Source organism: Schistocerca serialis, chromosome 7 (assembly GCF_023864345.2).
Source record: "Schistocerca serialis cubense isolate TAMUIC-IGC-003099 chromosome 7, iqSchSeri2.2, whole genome shotgun sequence".
Lineage (NCBI taxonomy): Eukaryota > Metazoa > Arthropoda > Insecta > Orthoptera > Acrididae > Schistocerca > Schistocerca serialis.
The window spans coordinates 508,569,255-508,592,968 of NC_064644.1; the positions used below are offsets into that span (position 1 = coordinate 508,569,255).

At 40.9% G+C, this 23,714-nt stretch overlaps 1 protein-coding gene across 1 annotated transcript in view; it reads right to left on the reverse strand.

The window, feature by feature from the left end:
• The window catches only part of LOC126413179 (zinc finger protein 2-like), a 92,783-nt gene that overhangs the window by 5,543 nt on the left and 63,526 nt on the right, over nucleotides 1-23,714 (reverse strand). Inside the window, exon 3 of the mRNA XM_050083075.1 lies at nucleotides 4,930-5,316. Coding sequence (XP_049939032.1) covers nucleotides 4,930-5,316 — 387 coding nt within the window. The remainder of the gene's footprint in view (nucleotides 1-4,929; nucleotides 5,317-23,714) is intronic.

A 23,714-nucleotide genomic window follows, 5' to 3' on the forward strand; every position in this document is an offset into this window, starting at 1 on the left:
AGGAGTGGGTATAATAGCGCTTTCTCATCATATTCTAAACTGTTGTTTGCTCTGTTTTATTATTATTCCTAATACTTTCTTGTGAACTTCTGTCATGTACAGTACTTTTCAGTTTTATAATTTACGACCGTCAGTGCTAGGCCTGCTTGCATTATAAAACGAATTTTCAAAATAAAATGGACGAATTGTAAAAAAAGGAAACATTACGGCCGCAAATGTAACGGTTAATAAAATATTCCGGGGTTTATGCCGTGGTGGGATGGACTTCACATTAAAACTCAACGATTCGTCCTCATCTGCGGAGGACATTTTCAAGGCGGATCGTAGCTTCTTTGAGTGTCCAGACCATCGATCGCTACTGACTGAGGCAAAATTCCGTTGACGCTTGGTCCTGCGCAGTGGCGTGACGTCACGTGATTTGAATACCAGAACGCAATCGGTCGTTATCGGCTAGTTTCATCCGCTGTTGGTATCACCCCATGGTGTAGGACCTGTACACATCATCTTCAGCACTGGGACACAGATGTCATTTAGTTTCACGACCTCCTCCTTTTCACTGAAATTCCTGGGATATCTGAAAATCTCTATGGCCTCTTTGTATAGCCTTACATGGTATCCGCTTGTGTCTGCTAGTACTTGAGTCCTAAAACAATGAATGTTATGACTTCCTGGCTGCAAAGCATGTTCGGCAACCGCTGGCCTGTCAGTCTCCCAGCTTCTACAATTGCCCTTGCGCTCTTCTAATCGTTTTTTGACCTATCTCTTTTGTAGCACCCAAGTTCACTTCCAAACAAATACATAAAACCTGTTAATTTCTGCTTTGTCCAGCTGTCTGCGAGCATCCTTGGCCAATTTTAAGTGATCACACAGGAAGTTATCGGATTTCATATAGTTATGGAGAGATGTATGTGGGTTCTACAAAAAGAACGGTGAAAGGGCGAATAAAAGAGCCCAAGGGTAATTGTAGAAGGGAGGAGATTAACAGATCAGCTGTTGCGGAAAATACTTTGCAGTCAGGAGACCATCACATTCATTGTTTTAGGACTCAAGTACTGGCACCCCAAAAGCAGATACCATAAAAGGCTATACAGAGAGGCCATAGAGATTTTTATACACCGCAGAAATATCAAGAGAAATGAAGAGGGCGTGAAAGCGAATGACATCTGGATCCCAGTGCTGAAGGAGATATGTACTAGTCTTCGACACATGGGGTGATGCAACCGCCGATTGTGCTCGGATATTCGAAGTATATGACGACACGCTAATGCTCGGCAGAGCACGTACATGGAATTTCGTTGCAGTCAGTAGCGAGCCGCAGTGTGAATTGGACACTCAAAGACGCTACTATCCTCCATGAGATGCACCCCGCACATGGGGACGAAATGTTGGACTTTAATGTGAAATTCTTCCGACCACGTCATAATAGGCCGGAATATTGTATTAATTGTAGAAAGGATAGATTCCTTTAAAAAAGATTAAGAGTCAGGAACATTACTAAATAGATTTGAAGCATAAATCCACCACCATTGTGTGCTATGTTTGGAAACCTCAAAAGATACCCTAAACCTCCCATTCGTGTCCTATTTCTGCTCAATCTGACTAGATCTTATGTTGTGTTCAATTACATCATTAACTTTGTCTCTTAAACTGTACAGTCGTTACCTCACTGAAGATGGTTTCGAAGACGCTTCATAAATTCAGCCTGCGTCGACCATCAGTTGTGTGACCTAGGAGATGCCACTTACTGACTGCGATGTTTACTGTGGTTCAAAGAGTTTACAGTGCCACATATTAATTGAGATTAGTGGCATTATGTACTCAGCGTCGTTTACTGTCGCCAGATTGTGTAATGGAATCAGCTTTCACTATTTTTTCTATGTTTATCGTCGTCACCGGATATCCGTATTTGTTGTTCGTAATCTCAATAAATAGAACCATCTTGCATGCAAAATGTTTTTTGTCACATGTGGATGCAGCCCTCTGTGTTACACACAACATGAACTTGGTACGACTCCTTGAGTCCTCCTTTTTCACCTGCACCTGCTATTCTTTTTTATTTCCATAATAATTGTTTTCCTTAACATACAAATGTGGTCGCTTAAAGTCAATCATTGGTGCATGTGAACTCGTAAGTATACAGTGATACAATTCATATTTCTGTTTCCTCGTCGAATTATCGGCATGTTTCGTTTTCAGCTTCAGACTCGTACATAACGTTTCCGTAACACCATGGTTCATTGGCTCTGTTGTGCAGTGTCCCGCGCTCTCATTGCTGCTGAGACTATGACCAATAGCTAGTCTTCATGGCTGTGGTATTATAACCTGTGCAATCTTCGCCTTATGTGCTGGAGTGATTCCCTTGATGGATCCAAAGAATGTACCACGTATAAAAATCTGTGGGTATCGTTGGTGAATTTTCCCAATCAGTTTGTGGGTGTCTGCGCGCATAACATTAGATTTTCTATATTTACCACTTTTCTGATTGCTGTTGTTTTCATTGCTAGACTTTGAATTTCTAAACCCAAAGTAGTGCGTGTTACGTCTGTGGAGTTGGCTACGAAGCTGTCGTTGCAAATGAGTATCCTCTGTTACTAGCAAATAAATAGGTCAGTATGTTTTTCGAGCTGTCGATACTTACCCAGATATCTGTAAATATTGTTAAATGCAGTTTCTTGTAATTCATCTGTTATTTTGCAGGTGGCAAGCACTTTTCCCTCTTATAGTAGTTCACCCAATGCTAGTTTGGCGTATAAGGATTATTTCTGTCGCATTATCCAGTAACTTTGGTGAATGAACACCGTCAAAGCAATGACCTATCCTTTTTGTGTTGGTTGGTCAAGTAGTGGATTTCATCGGTTAGAAGTTCATTCAGTAGAAATGCGCTCCTTCCCCTTCACGTAGTGGCATTGTTGATATGCTTCAACGTCGAGGACGGTTTCCATTTTCTCCCAATGTCTTTCAATGTTTTGTGCGTTGTTGCAACGTTTGGCTCTGTTTATGTTCTACAGTAGATTGTCATATTCATTGTTTGCTGTCACTCACTCACAGAACAGTTTGTACACAATAAATAAGTTTACATTTCCCTAAGTGTACAGAATGGCAACAAATCTCTATTATACCGGGTGATCAAAAAGTCAGTATAAATTTGAAAACTGAATAAATCACGGAATAATGTAGAGAGAGAGGTACAAATTGACACACATGCTTGGAATGACATGGGGTTTTATTACAACAACAACAACAACAAAATATACAGAAGTTCAAAAAATGGTCGACACATGGCGCTTCATCTGGTCAGAATACCAATAATTAGCATAAGAAAGCACGATAAAACAAAGATGATGTTCTTCACAGGAAACGCTCAATATGTCCACCATCATTCCTCAATAACAGCTGTAGTCGAGGAATAATGTTTTGAACAGCACTATAAAGCATGTCCGGAGTTATGGTGAGGCATTGGCGTCGGATGTTGTCTTTCAGCGTCTCTAGAGATGTCGGTCGATCACGATACACTTCCGAGTTCAGGTAACCCCAAAGCCAATAAATGCACGGACTGAGGTCTGGGGACCTGAGAGGCAAGCATGACGAAAGTGGCGGCTCAGCACACGATCATCACCAAACGACGCGCGCAAGAGACCTTTCACGCGTCTATGGGGTGGAGCGCCATCCTGCATAAACATCGTACGTTCTAGAAGATAGTTATCAGCCAGGCTGGAGATGATGCGATTCTGTAACATATCGGCGTACCTCTCACCCGTCACGGTAGCAGTTACAAAACCAGAATAACGCATTTCCTCGAAGAAAAAAGGCCCGATAACGGTAGATGTGGTAAATCCAACCCATACCGTAACTTTCTCGTCGTGCAATGGAGTTTCCACGACAGTTCTAGGATTTTCGGTAGACAAAATTCTGCAGTTATGGGCGTTGACAGACCCTCGGAGCGTAAAATGAGCTTCGTCGGTCCATAACACGTTACTCAACTAATCGCCATCTTCCGCCATCATTTGAAACGCCCACACCGCAAATGCCCTTCGCTTCACTAAATCGCCAGATAACATTTCATGATGCCGATGGATTTTGCACGGATAGCATCGGAGGGTACGCCGAAGTGCCAACCAAACAGTAGTGTATGGATTGCGGGTGCGACGTGCGACTGCACGAGCGATGACTTCCGCGTGCATAGACGAACCCACTACAGTCTCCATTTCTTCCTGAACTGTCTCAGCAGCATTACGTCTTGTGCTCGGTCGGCCACTACGGGGTCTATCGTCCAAACAACCCGTGGCTTCGAACTTCGAAATCATTCTCGCGACAGCTGCATTTGTCAACAGATCTTTACCCGTTCGAATCCCCTTCCTATGGCGATAGAATCGTAACGCTGAACTAGCACATTCCCCATTCTGATAGTACAGCTTCACTAAAAGCGCCTTTTCAGGTAACGTGAAAATGCTGCGACTACTGGCGCATCTGATTCTCTCTCTCATTACAGCTCCTTTTATACACGAGTGTCATGCACAGTCACTGACGTTTTGCTGTTCAGCGCCATCTGTCGGACATTTTGTGAAGTGTGTTTTTTTTTGTTCTAATAAAACCCGATGTCATTCCAAGCACGTGTGTCAATTTTTACCTCTCTATCTACATTATTCCGTGGTTTATTAAGTTTTCAAATTTATACTGACTTTTTGATCACCCGGTATTTCTATTCAGTCCTTTATCTTTTGATCTCGTTGGTCAAAATTCACACAAATTGCCGTTATTGCGTTTCAGATGAGGTAAATTGTGTGTTTGTATATCGGTGTGAAAGAATCACACACACACTCACACACACACACACACACACACACACAGAGAGAGAGAGAGAGAGGGAGAGAGAGAGAGAGAGAGTCGAAGTATACCTTAAGGCATAAAAGAAGAAAGTGATTTGTGTACCAGACAGGCTAGGGGCTTCTCTTTGGTGTGGTTCTCCATATGCTGCCTGAGCAGCGCCTTGCGATAGAAGGTCTCGCCGCAGACGGTGCAGCGGTGCGCCCGCTCTCCGGTGTGTGTACGCACGTGCGTGTTGTAGGCGACGCGCTGGTTGAACCGCCTCCCGCACTCGGTACAGGCGTACTCGCGCTGGTCGCGGTGGATCTTCATGTGGGAGCTCAGGTAGCCCCGGTCGCTGAACACTTTGGCACACACCGGACACGATGCCTCGAACTCTCTCGAACCGGAGTGTAGCGACAGGTGGTAGCGGTAGTTCCGGCGTTGGCTGAACCGCTTCCCGCACTGTGCGCACATGTGTGGCTTTTCTCCTGTGTGCGTACGCGAGTGGAGCTGTTGGCAGGCAGAAGATTCGTATTAAGGAAAGTCACGTTCAAACTAGTAAAAATAAGACTGTTAGTTACAGGAAGTCACATTTTAGAAACATCAAGCGCTGCAGATGAAATTTGATTCGTTACCCCAGTTTCCAATCTACATTCAGGTTCCATCCTATGTGCAGCGCTGTTTGCATGGTAAAGGATTAGTTAACTATCTTTAGATATTTACAAACTTTGAGAAACCAAGTCCTCAAAATAAATGACATTGATACTTAAAAAGGTAACATGGTTCAAATAGCCTGAATATTTCTATTGTCCATATACTCGTAATTAGCTAATTTCGACTATTGGTCATTTTCCAGCAGTTCTCAATAGCCTCTAGCTTCACATCACATTTCAAAAAATAGTCACTACATATGTAAAGGCACACGTAGCTCTCAGGTGCATGTGTAGCACAAGTACAATCCAGTTGCGCACTAGATCACATATTTTCGTAGCGAAACGGCCATGTTTTCTTTCTTAAAACATTAGTCTCTGATTATACTATCGTTTGCATCAAAGCAATTTCGCCAGACAACTGTAGGAAAATAAAGACTGGGCAGTATTTCTGTTAGCTATGTATAATGACGGATCTCCTTGAATGAACCTTTTACTTCGATTAAATTCAACACACATAGCATCGTAAAGTCAAGGATTTGGCTAGTGCCCATTTGCCAAATTATTTGTAAACCTCTGGAATCTGCCACACAATTTAAATATGTATGAATAATACGACGTAGAAATATAATATGGTATGCACTTGTAAAGTCATCAGCGTGGAAGGCGAATGGATGACTAGTTTGATGAGGACATTCTGAGAAAATCTGTTAGATCTGTGAAGTAGAAAGCATACAAGGTACTGTCGTAATTAATCCTGAAATTCTACTCCAAAGATGGCAGAAACCAACATGCAGACGTAAGAGCACATATAAAATTAACTTAGATACGCCCATCCAGGATCGTTAAGGACCGAACATGCCATATGAAAGCACAACAGAGACGTTCATTTAAGTGGTAACCTTTGGAATAAAGTCAACGTCGGTCATATGTAACCTGATTATTAGGTGTAGAGCGCTGGTGCTAAGACTGTGCAATAATTTCGCATCGTATATCACGCATACAGATAAGAAAGAATACGTCACGTATTGAGGTATGTACAGACACTTTCTACTCACTTAATACGAAAGTCAATTGTTGTAAGGAGCTACTAATAATGGTACAAAGAAGTCTCCGTCATATACTCAACAGTGGCTTACAGAGTTTCTATGTAGATACAGCTATCAGCTTATTCAGTATTATGGCATTAATTGCAAGACTATTAGCTTATCATTGTTATTCTGGTTACAACAAACAAACGTTGCACATCTTTCATCCTTATTTTACTCAAATGCATTTATGTGCCAGATTACCAAAATTATTGAATTACATGTGCAAAAATTGTTTCTTGCAAATGACGTCAATTCTCTAAATTGTTGTAACTTAGAAGCAATAGGAAAGGAAATACCTTTTTGCAAATAGACGATTTAATTTCTTTCTTGGTTAATTTCTTTATCAGTTAGTGGGAAACATCTTCATAAATCTCGCTAATGTGGATTTTATTATAATTAATGGCATAAAATGGAGAGGGTAAAAGTATACGATAATCGTAACATTAAAAGGGTTGCTAATATTTGTACACAAACGAGCGCATGCGAGATATTTGGAATGTGTGACTACAAGTCGTTAATGACTTCAGCATGGTATATTGTCATTGCTACTTAAAAGCATTTGAAATTCAAAAGTTTAGATTCAGTTTCTACTTAATTTGGCTGAAATTCTACGTACTCACATACTGTTCATAACTCATCTCATTAGTAACGCTTCTGAATGAATGTCTGGTTAGGGGCACTTAACTAATTGTCTCATTGAGCCGTACAATATTACAAGAGAGCTGATGGGGTAGGATATGCTACTACGCTATCTTTGTCAGTACGGGAACAGTACAGTCAGCACTTTCCAGCATCATAGTATAGGAGACGCAGTTTTTCATGTCATATTCAAAGTCGCTGGTGACACATATTATCGTCGGCTCAGGCAGAGAGCGACGAAGGAGGAATTGAGAGTAGAGTGTAGATCGACCTGCATGCAAAACGAAATGAAGCTTCCCCACACCCTCGTTTCGCTTTCATCCAACAAGGATCATTCAAGGTCAGTGCTCTGTATGGAGGAGACCACAGCCTCCAAAACGCAGGAAACAGGCAAATATTTATAAGAAAAACGACCTATTAATAGATAATTAAGGTGACGATACGTTTGTTTACACACTGTGTAAGTATGCACACTTCTCTATCTGACTTAGGCAGCATATTTGTGTACCCTTCAACATTAGCTGAGCATTGACATTCCAAGCTCCAACACGTCAATATGATGTGTAAATGCGACATCTATTAAGGTGAAGTAAAATAATCAAAAACCTAATGAATAGCGTACGACAATGTGCACATATACTGCCTAAAATGAATAATAATGTAATGAATGGAGGGTGACGATGTGTAAATAAGCCACCTAAAACGTGTAAACGTAAAGAATGGCGTGCGTATATACGCCGCCTATTAAGATGAAGTGAAACGCATAACGAATGGTGTGCATTCAAACATCTGTAGAGTTAACATATACAGTGTGTATATTAATAAAATCGACAAACAACAGTGGCGGATTCCTGACAGGAAAAAGAGGAAAGAAGGTTCTATGAACATGTGTCCCGAAATGGACGGTGTGTGTGCAACGACAACAAATCGTCGAGGAACACAGTACAGAGCTGTATCGCATCCATGTCACAACAAATGTTTAAAGTGGCTTCCATGGATGCAATGCACACGTTTACATGTCGCATCATAAATTGCCGCTCTTTTTGCATGTGGCGGCCTCTCTCCGAATAGCATCATAGGTGTAATGAATACGCTGTTGAAGGGCTTGCACATCAGCATACAAGGTGATTTTGAGACGCCCTCAGAGGTAAAAATTTAGGTGACATAAGTCCGGTGAAACAGCAGGCCATGCTACAGGGCTTCCGAATCCTACCCAGCGACTGGGGATGATGTTGTTTAGGTGTCAGCGAACCGTAATGCAGAAGTTGGATGGTGGTCTGTCATGCAGAATCCATATAACCTGTCGTATTGCCAGAGTCACATTCTGAAACGACCCAGGCAAAGTATTCTCCAGGAAGTCCAGGTATGTCTGGAATAATAACCGATTCAATTATGTGATTGCCAAGAATCCCTACTGACACATTAATGCTGAGCTGATGCTTATGAGACACATCAGTCATTACCCGAGGATTATCTATAGCCCACAGATGACCATTATGCAGATTGATGATGTCCATTCTGGTAAAAATTGTTTCGTCGGTAAAGAGGACTGATGACAGAAATCCCATCACTACGATACTGTGGCGCAAACACTGTAGACAAAATTCTCCCTATAGAGGGATATCCGCTACTAATAATCCTTGCACTCGTGGCAAGTGATGAGATAGTAGCGGTTATGGAGGATAGACGTAGTTTGGCTTACATCGTGTTGCCAGGTAACTTGCCTGGAGCTTGCAGTAGCGTTCACGTCAATATCCTGTACAACCTCTTCCTCCAGATCCCCCTTGCTGCACGTTCGTCTACCTGAAAGGATCCATGATCACACAAACGCCCAAAAAGGGACTGAAGTGTAATGTGGTTGGTCTCTGTGAGGGTAATTGTTTTGGTATTGACACGCTGTCTCACGACCGTTTCCATCGGCTTGGCCGTACACAAATACCATCTTGGCTCCTTCCTGACATTGATAATTGACTATTCTGCTGCTTATAGTATTCTGGGTCGATCACACAGTCTGCGACACGCAAGGAACACATGGCACACTGCCAGAAGAACCTTCATTCGTCAGCGCCATCTGCCATGGCACTGATACATTTCCGGACTCATGATCATAGGACCCTGTTTCCTCCATTTCTAGTCAGAAATACGTCCCTGCACTTTCTCGGTTTTATTATGTTCACTCTGTATAGCAGAAAGAACATGATCATTATCTGCATATCTGGCTGAAAAGTGTACTGAACAACATTACACATATAAGACAATGCGGTTTGTTCAAGTAACATGTCGTAGGCATGATGTACTCACTTAGGGCGCCAGCTTTATGGCATCTATGATACTCAATGTGCGACTGTCAGCAAGCTATGAATGTGGCGTGAGGCACAATGCGGAAGATATAAGACTGTCACATAGCGCATCTTCTGGCAGTGGGCTTGGTGGGATACCAAAAACGTTTGTTGTAATAATTCTAATAAACAAATGAGTGTGTTAGTAACTTCACAGAGAAAAAGGAGAGAAAATTAGTCGACAGTCATACATTAAAATAAAACGGGTATAGATACCATATTTTTCAGCATAAGTCTTTCCTTTTAAACATTACGTATATTGCTGCCACGTATATATTAACAGCTATCGATAAATCGATTATCCAGGCATATGAGAATTATCGAAGGTAAATCATGTCGAATTGTAATAGACTACAGTTGCCTCATGTGGAAATTATGCTGTTTAAGCTCAGTTGCAGCTTAAGGAAGAGCGCCCTTAAGCAGGTCATCATGGCAATGGTATCGGGAACGAGTTTTATCCAGCGGTGGTCTCTGAAAACCAATGAGGTAGCGACGTTCAAGTAGTATTATTCCTAGAGAAGTGGAATCGTCTATGTAGTGTCTCACTACATATTTCTACTTTATTTCATAGAAACATTCTCTCCCCGTAAGTTGTTTTCAGTGATCATGCTATCACAGAAGAAAAATTCCCGTCAACAATTAAAATATTTTGTGAGGGCGAGGGCACTGATTTACAGGAAAGCGCGTTTAAAAATTTCATGTATTTCAGTCACGCAACTCAATATGCTCTAGACTACTGACAAAGCTGACAACCATGTGACTATCGAATCTACAAGAGAATGTGGAGCAAACCATTGGAGACGGCGTCCAAAACGCCTCACCGACCAGAAGAAGTCTTCAGTCAACTCTACTATTCATGTTGCACATCAGTACACGAAGATTTATGAACTAAATGTAGGCACATAACTACAGTCTTTCGTCACTACCTTCATATAGCCTAATGTATGTAAGGGTATATAAACAAAGAATTGTAGCTACAAAAGCTCCCTGTACACTAATGTAATTGTATAGTTGTCACCATCAATCAGCGGATGAAGCACCTCCTCACATAAGCCTTGTAGAAATGACTGGTCCTGCAGTGGTACTGTTAACCAGGAGAAGCAGAAAAATAGTTCGCTACTTTGTGATAATATAAGTGCTTTTCTAGCAGGCCTACTGATTTCAGGAAGACTAAAGTTTTTCTGTCACAATTAACATATACTGAGGGGACCAACTTCAAACACACACACTATATATATATATATAATGTTGGTTCCTATGTGAGCTTAGTAAATATGTTTTAAATTCATTCTGTCCCGTCTGAATGTAATCACAAGATTCTCAGTATCCCTAACCAGCTACTTCAGAATCCTGGATTATATCTGGTGCAAATAAAAGACATTCTCCTTTTTTTTTTTTGCTATGGCATGATCAAACATGAAAATACTGCTTGGATTTACTTTCTAAGGTGGTGGAATGTTACTGCTTCACTAAATGTCTGATAGGTTCCTTGTAATATCCGGTAATTGGGCTGAAATTTATATATTCAAAAGCATAGGTTGGGCTGAAATAGTTAGAAGCACTATTTCAGTCCAAATACCAGCTATTACAGGTAACCTATCAGACATTTACTGAGGCAATAATATTCACACATGTCATACACTGTTTTCTAATGTACAAACCGCATTTGTCTATACATTGACAGAAAAATCGATACCATCAACGCAGAATTAAAGGAAATGGGAAGTCTTATCGAGGCAATAGCTAGAAAATGTGAGATGTTAAATGACAGAGTTCAAGAAGCCAATACAGTACCAATGGATGCATTTATTTTCTTCAAGGCCATAGATATGATGTATTTTTGCATTATATAATGTTGTGTGTTATGTCGAAAACAGTTTAGCGGACTGCATCATATCGATGACCATTAATAAATTTTTTGATATGCAAAAGGCTATTTGATCAAATTAATGATTGCTAAAATTACAACAGTTGCAAAGAGAAGAATCTGTCTGAGAAACATTTAAAACCACAAGTGAAAGTCTGGAATGGCACAAGAAATTCTGGAATTGTATAAGAGTAGACGAAGAAGAAAAAGAAGAAGGAAACACAACTATGAATTACTTTGACGAACGCAGTGATAGAAAGGTAGATACCACATACGAGGTCAGCAAAGATGGGCCATATAGCGATAATGTTGAACAGCAGTGTCGATTGTCAAAAAATTAATTTTTACAGGAGAGTGAAAGAATACTATCGTTAACTCGATACGAAACAAATGTGAAGTTATTACCATTATAATACATTTCATTAGTAAAATATTAGGTGAAGAAAGATTGGAAAATTAATTTCAGGCCACATCTTAAATATAAATTGATCTAAGATGTTGCTGCGTGAATAAACTGACATATGAGATTGGAATTCAACACCATTAGAGTGTTAGGTAGCCACAATACAGGGTGTCATTAATTAAAGTTCCAGTTCCAAAAGACTCTAAAAAGAGAACCACAGCTAAGAATGATATCAAATTTGCACAGAATATTACTGATGCAGTGAGAAACGCCAAGGAACAAAAAAAAAAATTGTCGAAAATTTGACCAGCAGATGGTGCTGTAAGCATCAGTCTGTGCACACCAACGAAAGTGCGTCATATGGCTGTTTTTTAATTTGTTTCCGAGACATCCAACATGACTTACTCCATGAAGGTTCATATACTGCCTTTTACAACAATGGTGATTGCGTCCTTAACGCTCAAAGGCATGAAAAATAGGCAGTGCTCATATTTATGCTAAGCATATGGAGAAAATATTAGAAAATTCGTAAGGACAAATTATTTTGAAGTGACAGAGGGAGGAGAGCAGCTGATCCTACATCTGTTGAAGATGTGGGCAAAATAATGCAGGAAACGGTGGTGTGCAAACATACAATACATGGAGAATCGCCTGAACTTTGTAGATGTCTGTGACGATGGTGCATAAAATCATACGAAACATCCTGCTTGCTAGCCATGGAATATCACCCAGCTTCAGGAGCTGCTTCCTGCTGACCTGTCGGCAAAAGGTTTTGACTCTGAAATTCCTTGCTTGCATAGATGTGGACAATGAAAGGCCATGGATTATTCTGTGTACAGACAAAACCCATTTCCGTCATTGCGGAATGCGGACAATGGAAAATCTGCATGAACATCAACCAGTCCCCTTCCTTTCCCAACAGATTACTGTGTGGTGTGGGCTGTACCGTCACTGGTAAACGCTAGTAGATTCTTTCGTGCACCAACGTCATTACAACCCTTCAACAGCAGCATTTTTTTTTTTTTTTGCAAGATGGTGCTCCTTCACATACTGCACAGCCAGTGAAGCAGCTGCTGCAGGAGCATTTCAGAAATGGTAGCATTATAAGCCGTCGTTTCCCTACAGCCTGGCCCTCCAAATCACTTGATCTTAACCCATGTAACTTCTGACTGTTGGTTACCTGAAAGATGTGCTCACCACTCCAATTACGAATGTAACTGAATTGAATGCATACTCTGTGCAACGTATCGCGAGCATGACCCGTGAAAAACTTCGATTTGTTGTGAAATGTGACGTTTCTTGATTTCAACTTGTGGCAGAAAACGGTGGACTGAAAACTGAACTTGTCTTGCACCAGTCACACGACAGTTAGGTAGCGAGGTGATTTGGCTTTGTATGCGGTTTTTTGTTTTAGGACAAATAAAAGACATTGTGATTTTGCTTTTTATGCTGATTTTGACCTAGGGAGAGTTAAAAACTGATTTTTCCCATCTCATGTATTCTGATCTTGCCGTGGAGCATGGGCTTACCTAACTAACAATACCGTAAATGTTGACTGTCGAACTTAAGCACTTAAGCAGTCACACATTGAACAGTATGGAAGGTGTAATGAGCTACTCAAACCACAGTCATTGTTTTGCTATTCATGTGTCGTTTGTAGGTGAACCCATTTATGTTACTATGCTTACAGCGCCATCAGTTTGGAAAATTTTGGTTAAGTTTTTTTCTATGACGGTTACTCTAATGTCAATAATTGCTGTTCAAATTTGACGCCGTTCTAAGGTGTTGTTCTCTTTCTACAGCGTTTTGAACCTGCAACTTCATTTATGGACATTCTGTACATTTAACCAAGAATGCAGCACCGCTTTGGACCAAAAAATGTAAGAGAACACCAACTTTGTTAGAGCTAGTATTCATCAAAGCTTCATGTCATTAAAAGTATTTACCGAAAGTGAACAAAGCATAGTTGAAATGTTATGTATGACAAGTACAAATACAAAATTTAGCGATACAAAAGGACGAAAAAAGGCTATAAATGTAATAAATACATAAATATTATAAAACTCTTTTAAAAGACACATACAGAGTAGATAAACGCAATGATACTCACCATAGAAGATTGAACACGCTATCTCTGCAGTGTATATACACTCCTGGAAATGGAAAAAAGAACACATTGACACCGGTGTGTCAGACCCACCATACTTGCTCCCGACACTGCGAGAGGGCTGTACAAGCAATGATCACACGCACGGCACAACGGACACACCAGGAACCGCGGTGTTGGCCGTCGAATGGCGCTAGCTGCGCAGCATTTGTGCACCGCCGCCGTCAGTGTTAGCCAGTTTGCCGTGGCATACGGAGCTCCATCGCAGTCTTTAACACGGGTAGCATGCCGCGACAGCGTGGACGTGAACCGTATGTGCAGTTGACGGACTTTGAGCGAGGGCGTATAGTGGGCATGCGGGAGGCCGGGTGGACGTACCGCCGAATTGCTCAACACGTGGGGCGTGAGGTCTCCACAGTACATCGATGTTGTCGCCAGTGGTCGGCGGAAGGTGCACGTGCCCGTCGACCTGGGACCGGACCGCAGCGACGCACGGATGCACGCCAAGACCGTAGGATCCTACGCAGTGCCGTAGGGGACCGCACCGCCACTTCCCAGCAAATTAGGGACACTGTTGCTCCTGGGGTATCGGCGAGCACCATTCGCAACCGTCTCCATGAAGCTGGGCTACGGTCCCGCACACCGTTAGGCCGTCTTCCGCTCACGCCCCAACATCGTGCAGCCCGCCTTCAGTGGTGTCGCGACAGGCGTGAATGGAGGGACGAATGGAGACGTGTCGTCTTCAGCGATGAGAGTCGCTTCTGCCTTGGTGCCAATGATGGTCGTATGCGTGTTTGGCGCCGTGCAGGTGAGCGCCACAATCAGGACTGCATACGACCGAGGCACACAGGGCCAACGCCCGGCATCATGGTGTGGGGAGCGATCTCCTACACTGGCCGTACACCACGGGTGATCGTCGAGGGGACACTGAATAGTGCATGGTACATCCAAACTGTCATCGAACTCATCGTTCTACCATTCCTAGACCGGCAAGGGAACTTGCTGTTCCAACAGAACAATGCACGTCCGCATGTATCCCGTGCCACCCAACGTGCTCTAGAAGGTGTAAGTCAACTACCCTGGCCAGCAAGATCTCCGGATCTGTCCCCCATTGAGCATGTTTGGGACTGGATGAAGCGTCGTCTCACGCGGTCTGCACGTCCAGCACGAACGCTGGTCCAACTGAGGCGCCAGGTGGAAATGGCATGGCAAGCCGTTCCACAGGACTACATCCAGCATCTCTACGATCGTCTCCATGGGAGAATAGCTGCCTGCATTGCTGCGAAAGTGGATATACACTGTACTAGTGCCGACATTGTGCATGCTCTGTTGCCTGTGTCTATGTGCCTGTGGTTCTGTCAGTGTGATCATGTGATATATCTGACCCCAGGAATGTGTCAATAAAGTTTCCCCTTCCTGGGACAATGAATTCACGGTGTTCTTATTTCAATTTCCAGGAGTGTATTAAAATGACCCAAACGAAATTATATCATGACTATAACTACTCACATCATTGGCTACCGCATGCAATACATCACACAACGATGAAATAATATCAATAATTTCAGAGATCTGATCATCAGGAAACTATGGAGACAGTCCTTCACGAGCTTTACAAGCCTGAGTGTGAAACGTTTCCTCATATAAATGTTATAATAAGAGGTTTAGACAATTTATGTAAGATCGGTCTCGTAAATATGTACCAATAATCATCATTAAATAATGGTTTCAAATATATTTTAATGGTCCTAAATACATATTCAAAATTCGTCTTTGCCCTCCCTGTGATGGCGAAGTTGGTGAAGGAATTTGCAGAGGTGTTTGAACAATTGCTCTTGAGGGGGACAAGTTGATGTCCTGTCAACCGTCAAAGGAGGTCAATTTATAACAGACATTTCAAGCTGGTAATGGATCGCTATGGAATAAACTACTAGTCAGCACTCTCCCACATGAAAGCACTAGTCGTCAAACGTTTTATAGGACAATAAAAATCCACATGTGTATGAAGTCTAACATTCAGCTGTCATACACGTGGTTAGGAAATCTTCCACAAGTAAGTGAGGAGAATAGTTGAATAAGGCATTGCCGATTAAAATGACACAATTTTGGACATGAAAATTGACTTGTTTTGCAGCATATTATTGTATTAAGCTGACGGATGCATGCAAGCAGACTTTGATGTAGGTGATTTGCTGTATATTTTGAAATACAGAACAGCGCTTTAGATGTCTTAGCTATGGAACTAATCAAATGAGACATTCGCAACGCACAAACCTAAGCACTTAAATCTTAAGGGGCAACTAAGTGAAGAAAATTGCCTGAAGCATTTGCACAGAGAAATTACAGAAGAGCACTGAACTACAGATTGCTCGCTGAGCATGTTATTAAGATGTTTAGGGAGTAAAGGTTTCGTGAAGCAGCTCAGTTTTCCATCGAAATTCAACAGCTGAGTGAACCTTCACGATCTGGAATGTAAACAAAACACATAAACCTCATACCATGACACGAATGCTAGGAAGCACATGTGAAATGTTGGTGGTATTCTCAATATGCTACCACTGGCATTGTATACCCATGGGTACAACTGTTGTGGATCAGGAAAGTGTCTGCACTATGGCAATAAGGAACATTATACATTAGACATTGCCTGTGACGAGCACAATATTCCTTACATGACAAAATGTAGAGAGGTATGTTGCAGATGAAATATTATATGATGAAACTAGGCTAATACATGGAAGAGAAGACAAAGGCATAGGACAAGGTATTGTGTCATTTTTGGATGATAAAGCAATGCCTGTCAAACTTAAAATCGTTGTTCGAACAAATTTCAAGCAACGAAGCTCATTGTACACTAGAGGAGAATCCTGTAGGGTAGTTAAAAATAAATTACATGCAATCTGCAGTGGCTATCGCTAAAAGTGCGTGGGAACGGAAAGAAGAAGAAGAAGAAAGTTTTGCCAATACCTAATTTGCATCGCCAGTGTGACAAAGAGCTATCTGCAGTCTGTTCTTTGATTGGAGTAGCTGCTGCGGTAGTTCGAACATTGAAGAATGCTTCAAATGCAGGGGAGTAACTACAGGAAGCTAAAATAAATAGAAGAGTAATTGTCGCATAGCTATCAGTAAAAGCCTGTGTTTAAACGTGCACAAGAAAGGGCTTATGCTGTTCATAAAAGAAGCTCATAGCAGCACTATCAAACAAACTGCTTACAGATACATATCTACTTACTTCCTTCAAGGTCACTGTGAATAAGAATTCCTCTCTCATCCTTTTGATAGCCTCAAAATGTATAATCTTACGCTTTGAGAATTTGGACCTAGTCTTCTAGTATGTATATATGTTGGACCATTTTTCACCAATTATTCCTAATTCAAAATCAATCGGGAGAAACAATGATCAGACACCACGACCTTATGATTTATTACGTTTGTTGGAAAATCTGGGTCATGTACTAACGTGAGTAAAACTTTCACATTTTCTTCGCTAATTCTATCAGAATATAAAATTAATGTTTGTTGTTAGAGGCATTATCTGACAAAACTGGAAATATCTTGAAACTTCCTATAATTACTTTACCCATCCCAAACAAGCATAAATCCTTCATCAGTATTAAAGCAATGGACTCCCATACTGAGCATATACATGTTTCTTTTGTAGTAAGCAGTTGAGATTGTAAGCTTCAGAAAAGGTAACGTCTTTTTGAGAGCAAATGTACTAGTCCAAACAATATATGACGTTTTTTCTTTGTCTCTATGGAGTGCTGTTCTAGGCTGCTCAGCACTCTGAATGTTAAGTTCCTTCTCTGCAAAGAACACCATTTCTTCAGTCCTATTTGCTGCACATATTTTGATTTCTAAAACAGTATGGAATCAACAAGAATCTTCATTAGGACACTTAGAGCGCAAATTAAATTTGTTACTAAAATTGTAGTAATACATTTTTCGGTTTACTGGTTCTATTCCCACTCATTGACAGTTTTTCATATAAAGGAGATAAATTTTGTGAAGTGACAGTTCAGGATGAAAATACTTTCTGTCTGTATTATCTGTTCTGGAATAGTAGTGCTGTACACCGGAAAGATTTTGTGTTTGCAGCTGCACTTCTATGATCTGTCTTACCCCCTGGGTTATGTTTCCCATAGTTACCTGTGAATGAAAAACAATCCTCTTTCCACAGCGAATGTTAAACAATACGTAACCTCCCTTGTATATATCAAGAAAATACTTCTGCAAGCAATAACATTTTCCTCATTTATCTGAAGATTGTAGTGGTAGACGTAACATTTTGATGTTCCAAACCATGAATACGGTGGGATCTAATACGTCTGTTTCTTTCACTAAGCCCCAAAGATATGTACTCTGTTTTGAATAATTCCCTAGTTTACAAAATGAAGAGAATGCTATTTTACTTTCTTCATTGGCAAATTTATCGGGATAGCATCTGGAGCAACGACAGATAAAATTCGTATGAAGCGTCTTAGCACAACCATCCGTTCTATGACTGATCCTAGTGGCCACTATTTCGCAAGTCATTCCTAGTAATCTTCTTCAGATTTTGCTTGTGTCGTTTCCACTTTCTCCCACTTTTAACATTTTCAGTTAGACCAGACTGATAATTTATATTGATATATTCTTCAAATGGGGGAAATGCTCCTTCACACACTGAAACAAATAAAAGCAAACTAGGTAACGTGTAGAAATTAATACCTGACAGTAACGATATTTATATAGCAGTAAAAGGCAATTCTTCATTTATGACAAAGCGGTAGAAGCAGATTAGTGTAATCGTCCACTTACCAAGAGTAGAATCACAAGGGAAATCTCTACTTCTGACGCAGTGAACCTTACGTTTGCTGCTACCAGGTTCAGAAATAGAATCTGAGAAAAATATAAATGGTGGAAAATTATAACCAAGTCTTAGTTGTGTGGTCACTTTTGAAACACTGACTGGACCTTAGCTAAGACAAAATTGATGACAATATACATTTGCAATCACTCTGTTGGTATATAAAAAACACCCTATAAATGAGAAAAGCTGTATTTTCACTCCACTAAATATTAAAACTGCTTACTAATTCTGGTTCCCATAAGTAGGTCTCAATCTGATGATGTGTCAGATAATGAATTAGATATACAGGGTGTTACAAAAAGGTACGGCCAAACTTTTAGAAAACATTCCTCACACACAAAGAAAGAAAATATTTTATATGGACATGTGTCCGGAAACGCTTACTTTCCATGTTTAGAGCTCATTCTATTACTTCTCTTCAAATCACATTAATCATGGAATGAAAACACCCAGCAACAGAACGTACCAGCGTGACTTCAAACACTTTGTTACAGGAAATGTTCAAAATGTCCTCCGTTAGCGAGGATACATGCATCCACCCTCCGTGACATGGAATCCCTGATGCGCTGATGCAGCCCTGGAGAATGGCGTATTGCATCACAGCCGTCCACAATACGAGCACGAAGAGTCTCTACATTTGGTACCGGGGTTGCGTAGACAAGAGCTTTCAAATGCCCCCATAAATGAAAGTCAATAGGGTTGAGGTCAGGAGAGCGTGGAGGCCATGGAATTGGTCCGCCTCTACCAATCCATCGATCGCCGAATCTGTTGTTGAGAAGCGTACGAACACTTCGACTGAAATGTGCAGCAGCTCCATCGTGCATGAACCACATATTGTGAAGTACTTGTAAAGGCACATGTTCTAGCAGCACAGGTAGAGTATCCCGTATGAAATCATGGGGGTGAATCGAGAAAGTACAGTACATACTGACGAAACTAAAATGAGCTCTAACATGGAAATTAAGCGTTTCCGGACGCATGTCCAAATAACATCTTTTCTTTATTTGTGTGTGAGGAATGTTTCCTGAAAGTTTGGCCGTACCTTTTTGTAACACCCTGTATAATCTTCATCACCATAATAACATCCTTTGGGAGGCATGCTGTTTAACACGAAACACACGCACAGAGTGAACTATGTTCACTATGGCGATGAAAATCGCTTAATAACATTCAAATTATACAGAGTGTGCGGCATGCTGTGAAAAAGATAATGAGTTACTGTCTTAGTGCTTAGTAAATCAGTCTTTCTAGTATCAGACAGCATTTATTGCCAAACTTGGCACAAGGGTCTTGGTCCTCTATGGCTATGAACCATTCAGTTGAACTTCGCAAAACAAAAGGTGAATGTAGTGGATTTTTGCTGTGAGGAAATTGCGATATGCCTTTATCTGAAGCAGCACCATGGGCATAATATATAAATATAATGTATTTAGTGATCAGAAAACTTCTCTGCAGTAGAAAAAGAATGCAGTAACCGCTGAGAATTTAGGTTTTAAATCGATAGGACTGAAACCTCACAATGACGTCACTCACTATAAAAGCTCCAGTTCAGTATGGTGACCAGATCATTATTCAGGAATATTTCTCTCACAAACCTTTTGCTTCGATGAGTTTTAATATTAAGCATGATATAAGAATTTTTATTCATCATCAAGAATAATTAACAGTTGCCTGTACATGGAAGAGAGATCTGTGACATCAAAGTAACATGGTGGCACCCCAAGAACAGCGGCAGCATCGCTTACAAATAATGCTTTTGCCTTTCTGTGTCAAGAAATAAGATACAAACTTAACGGTCGCAAGCTAGACAACACATGTAATGTTGGAATCACATCGATCCTCTAAACATATGTATCTGTGACAACTTCAGTCCTGAATGCATTAGAAAATGTCGGGTGGTTTGTAGATGGATTGACAGACAGACACTCTCAAAATGTTTACTGGTTTCTTTGAGGGTCATAAGTGGATTGTTATGAACGTCATACAGGAACTGACTGCAATTTAATGAGCCAGGGATAAGCATTGTTATCTTCAACAAATACTAGAAGAGGAGTAAAAAATTGTACTGTATAAATTGGTGTGGAGAGTAACTCATGTATCAATATCAGTCGATGAGTCTCTGACACTTTTATGTCTGTTGAATGATGATGCTTAACTGCCATGAACATTCCTTCATGAGAACTTCCCGTGACACCACATAAACATGGACGATTAAGACGGCTGTTCAACTAGGAACACTTAGATATATTATTCTAGTGCCGCAAACAGACATGAAGGGAATCCATAAATTGGTTAAACAGTATTTCTCTACAGTAGACAAACCAATGTGAGAGTGTAGTTAAATTCTGAATGTATTCCAAGTGATAACTTACAACTTGACTGGGTTGATAACATTATCACTCTACTGCTTGATACACATTAAAGAATTCGCTCCTCTTATAATAAGGGCAAGGAATTTGGTTGTATGATCAGTCTTAAAAAATTTAAATAATTAATACCCGTAGCAGTAATCTACTGCTCAAAGCAGAATAAGTTAGTGAAATCTGGCATTGGAGATGTACATATTGAATTTGAATCATCACAAAACTTCCCGACTGACATTGCAGCATATTACTTACTACTACAAGATCGCCTCATAGACTACTCACTTTTCACAGGAACTGTGCAACGTGTACTATAAATGCAGAGGTGTTGCACCATATGCAGCACATTTCATGATAACACCTCGGAGAGTGAACATGGTTGTCGATATACAAGAGTTTACTATGGGCTTGGACGATTTGTGTTTATAGTTGTTGCATCTACTACATTCACGAAAGGTGGACTGGTTGTAACGAGTGTTCTACAATCCTTGCTTCACCCAACCGTTTAGTACAATACGCTGTGCTAAGACTCTTTAAAGAATTGTATGGGTGATGTGCTATCATATACATCAGGGAGTGTGCTATAAAAATGTGGTGACATTGCTTCAAACCTATGACCACAGAGACATCATAATTTATGTCAAAGGACGTGAAAAAGATTTATGGCTGCACGAGGTCTTGAAGAAAGAATTAATAAGGAATCGTACAGATTACAATGGCCCTTTGGTTCAGAGACTCAAGCAAATGTATGGTGACAACATCAGCAGTTATACATATGCTTCGAGAAAATGTACCAACACTTTTATGCTCGATTATCAATTAATGGTATTGTCTTTTAAAACTGTGTATTTTATTTTATTCACACCTCTTTCCATCATTACCCCACTGTCTATGCAGGACATAAAACAGGAGATCTAATTTCGGACATCTTATCTATATGATATTGGAAGAGGCTGCAGTCGATGGCTACTTGCAGACAATCGTCTCTTTATACTGAAATAAAACGTGAATTAATGTACACTCCTGATTCAGAACACAAACCTTCTTCTTCTTCTTCTTCTTCTTATCTTCCATGTCCAACCGTTCTCGATTGTCAATAAATGACATGGTCTTTCAAAAAGGTGTGTATTTATTCGCTGAGTGGTTACAAGATAAGTATTCAGACCACACATTGTGGGAGGTATCTTAGCACTCTGTCTCTCAGATAACGTCTCATGAGGCCCGTGGCTCACTTATGCCAGTGGCACAAGTCTCATGTTCAAAGGGCCCATGTGCAACAACGCCTACGAAATATCGTCACACAGATGCACCAAGGCCAGTGTGGTGTCTGGCCCAGCTCATGGTCCTGAGGTATACGCAGGAGAAAAAGACATGACGTGATCACACGCACAGCAGATGATACACATGATGTCAGGATATACATGCTGATGTCTTATATAAATAAAGCAAGTTGATCAGTTCTGTGGGGCTGGAGTCGAAACATTGACTGCTGTATAAGTACGAAATGTCAGTTCAGCTTTGGTAGTGGTGATAGTACCTGTAAGCACACTCATGTTGACGACTTTGTTCCAAGCGTACCATCACCACTGTTCCATGATGAGACCATGGCAGCGCTTATAGACGATATATGGGAGACATAGAGACATAGCCCCAGATGTAAATACCGAATTGGGTTATACAATATTGGAGTATAAATGAAGTTAATAAGTGGCTAGCAGCATTTGTGGGCTTTGGTGTAGCACAATGTAAACATCAGATTCATATTGTTAATATAATTTGTGATGAGAGAGGTATATGAATATTGAATGAATGTATGTGTGCAATACTCCCCGATATCGCTTCTTATTTCTTCTTTGTAGGAGTATTGGCACCTTGTGGAGGCGACTTGCAACACTGTGGCCAGTCCAAAGTATGAAGTGCTCATCAACATCATCGTCATTATCATCGTCGTCGTCGTCATAATCAACGTCACCATCCTCATCATCATCATTACCACCACCATAATCATAATTATCATCATCACCACCACATCTCAGACCACCACACTGACGCCCGCAAGCACTACATGTTACCCCACATGCTCTACCGAGACCATTATCATCTGCAAACATTGAGTGTGACCCCGTCACTGCAATCACTGCAGCCTGGAATGTATCTTTGCAACGTCATCACAGTTCGATACTTGATCTAGCAGCATGATGCATCCTACAGCCTGCCATATTAATGAACACCAGGTAAATCATGCAGTCACAATGAACCACTCCCTAGCTGTTGATGCTTTCAGGGACAGGATTTTGCAATACCACATCGATAACACTAATTCAGGATACTGTGATCCTGCTACTGACCTTCATACTTGCAAAGCACCGTTTGAAAGGGTACTGCCTAAAATCGTCGACGAACTTGTTATCCCGCCATTAGATAATGCATTAGTTCAGCACACTGAGCTTACACTCGCTCCCCCCCCCCCCCCCATCAAATAAGGCAGTAATGTCGTGGAGGAAAGCGTTGTTAATGATCTGAGCTTTTTCTGGCAAACACTTTGAACATGTCCTTTCGTATTACAGAAAAAGCAAATAGCTTGGCGTGACGGGCAA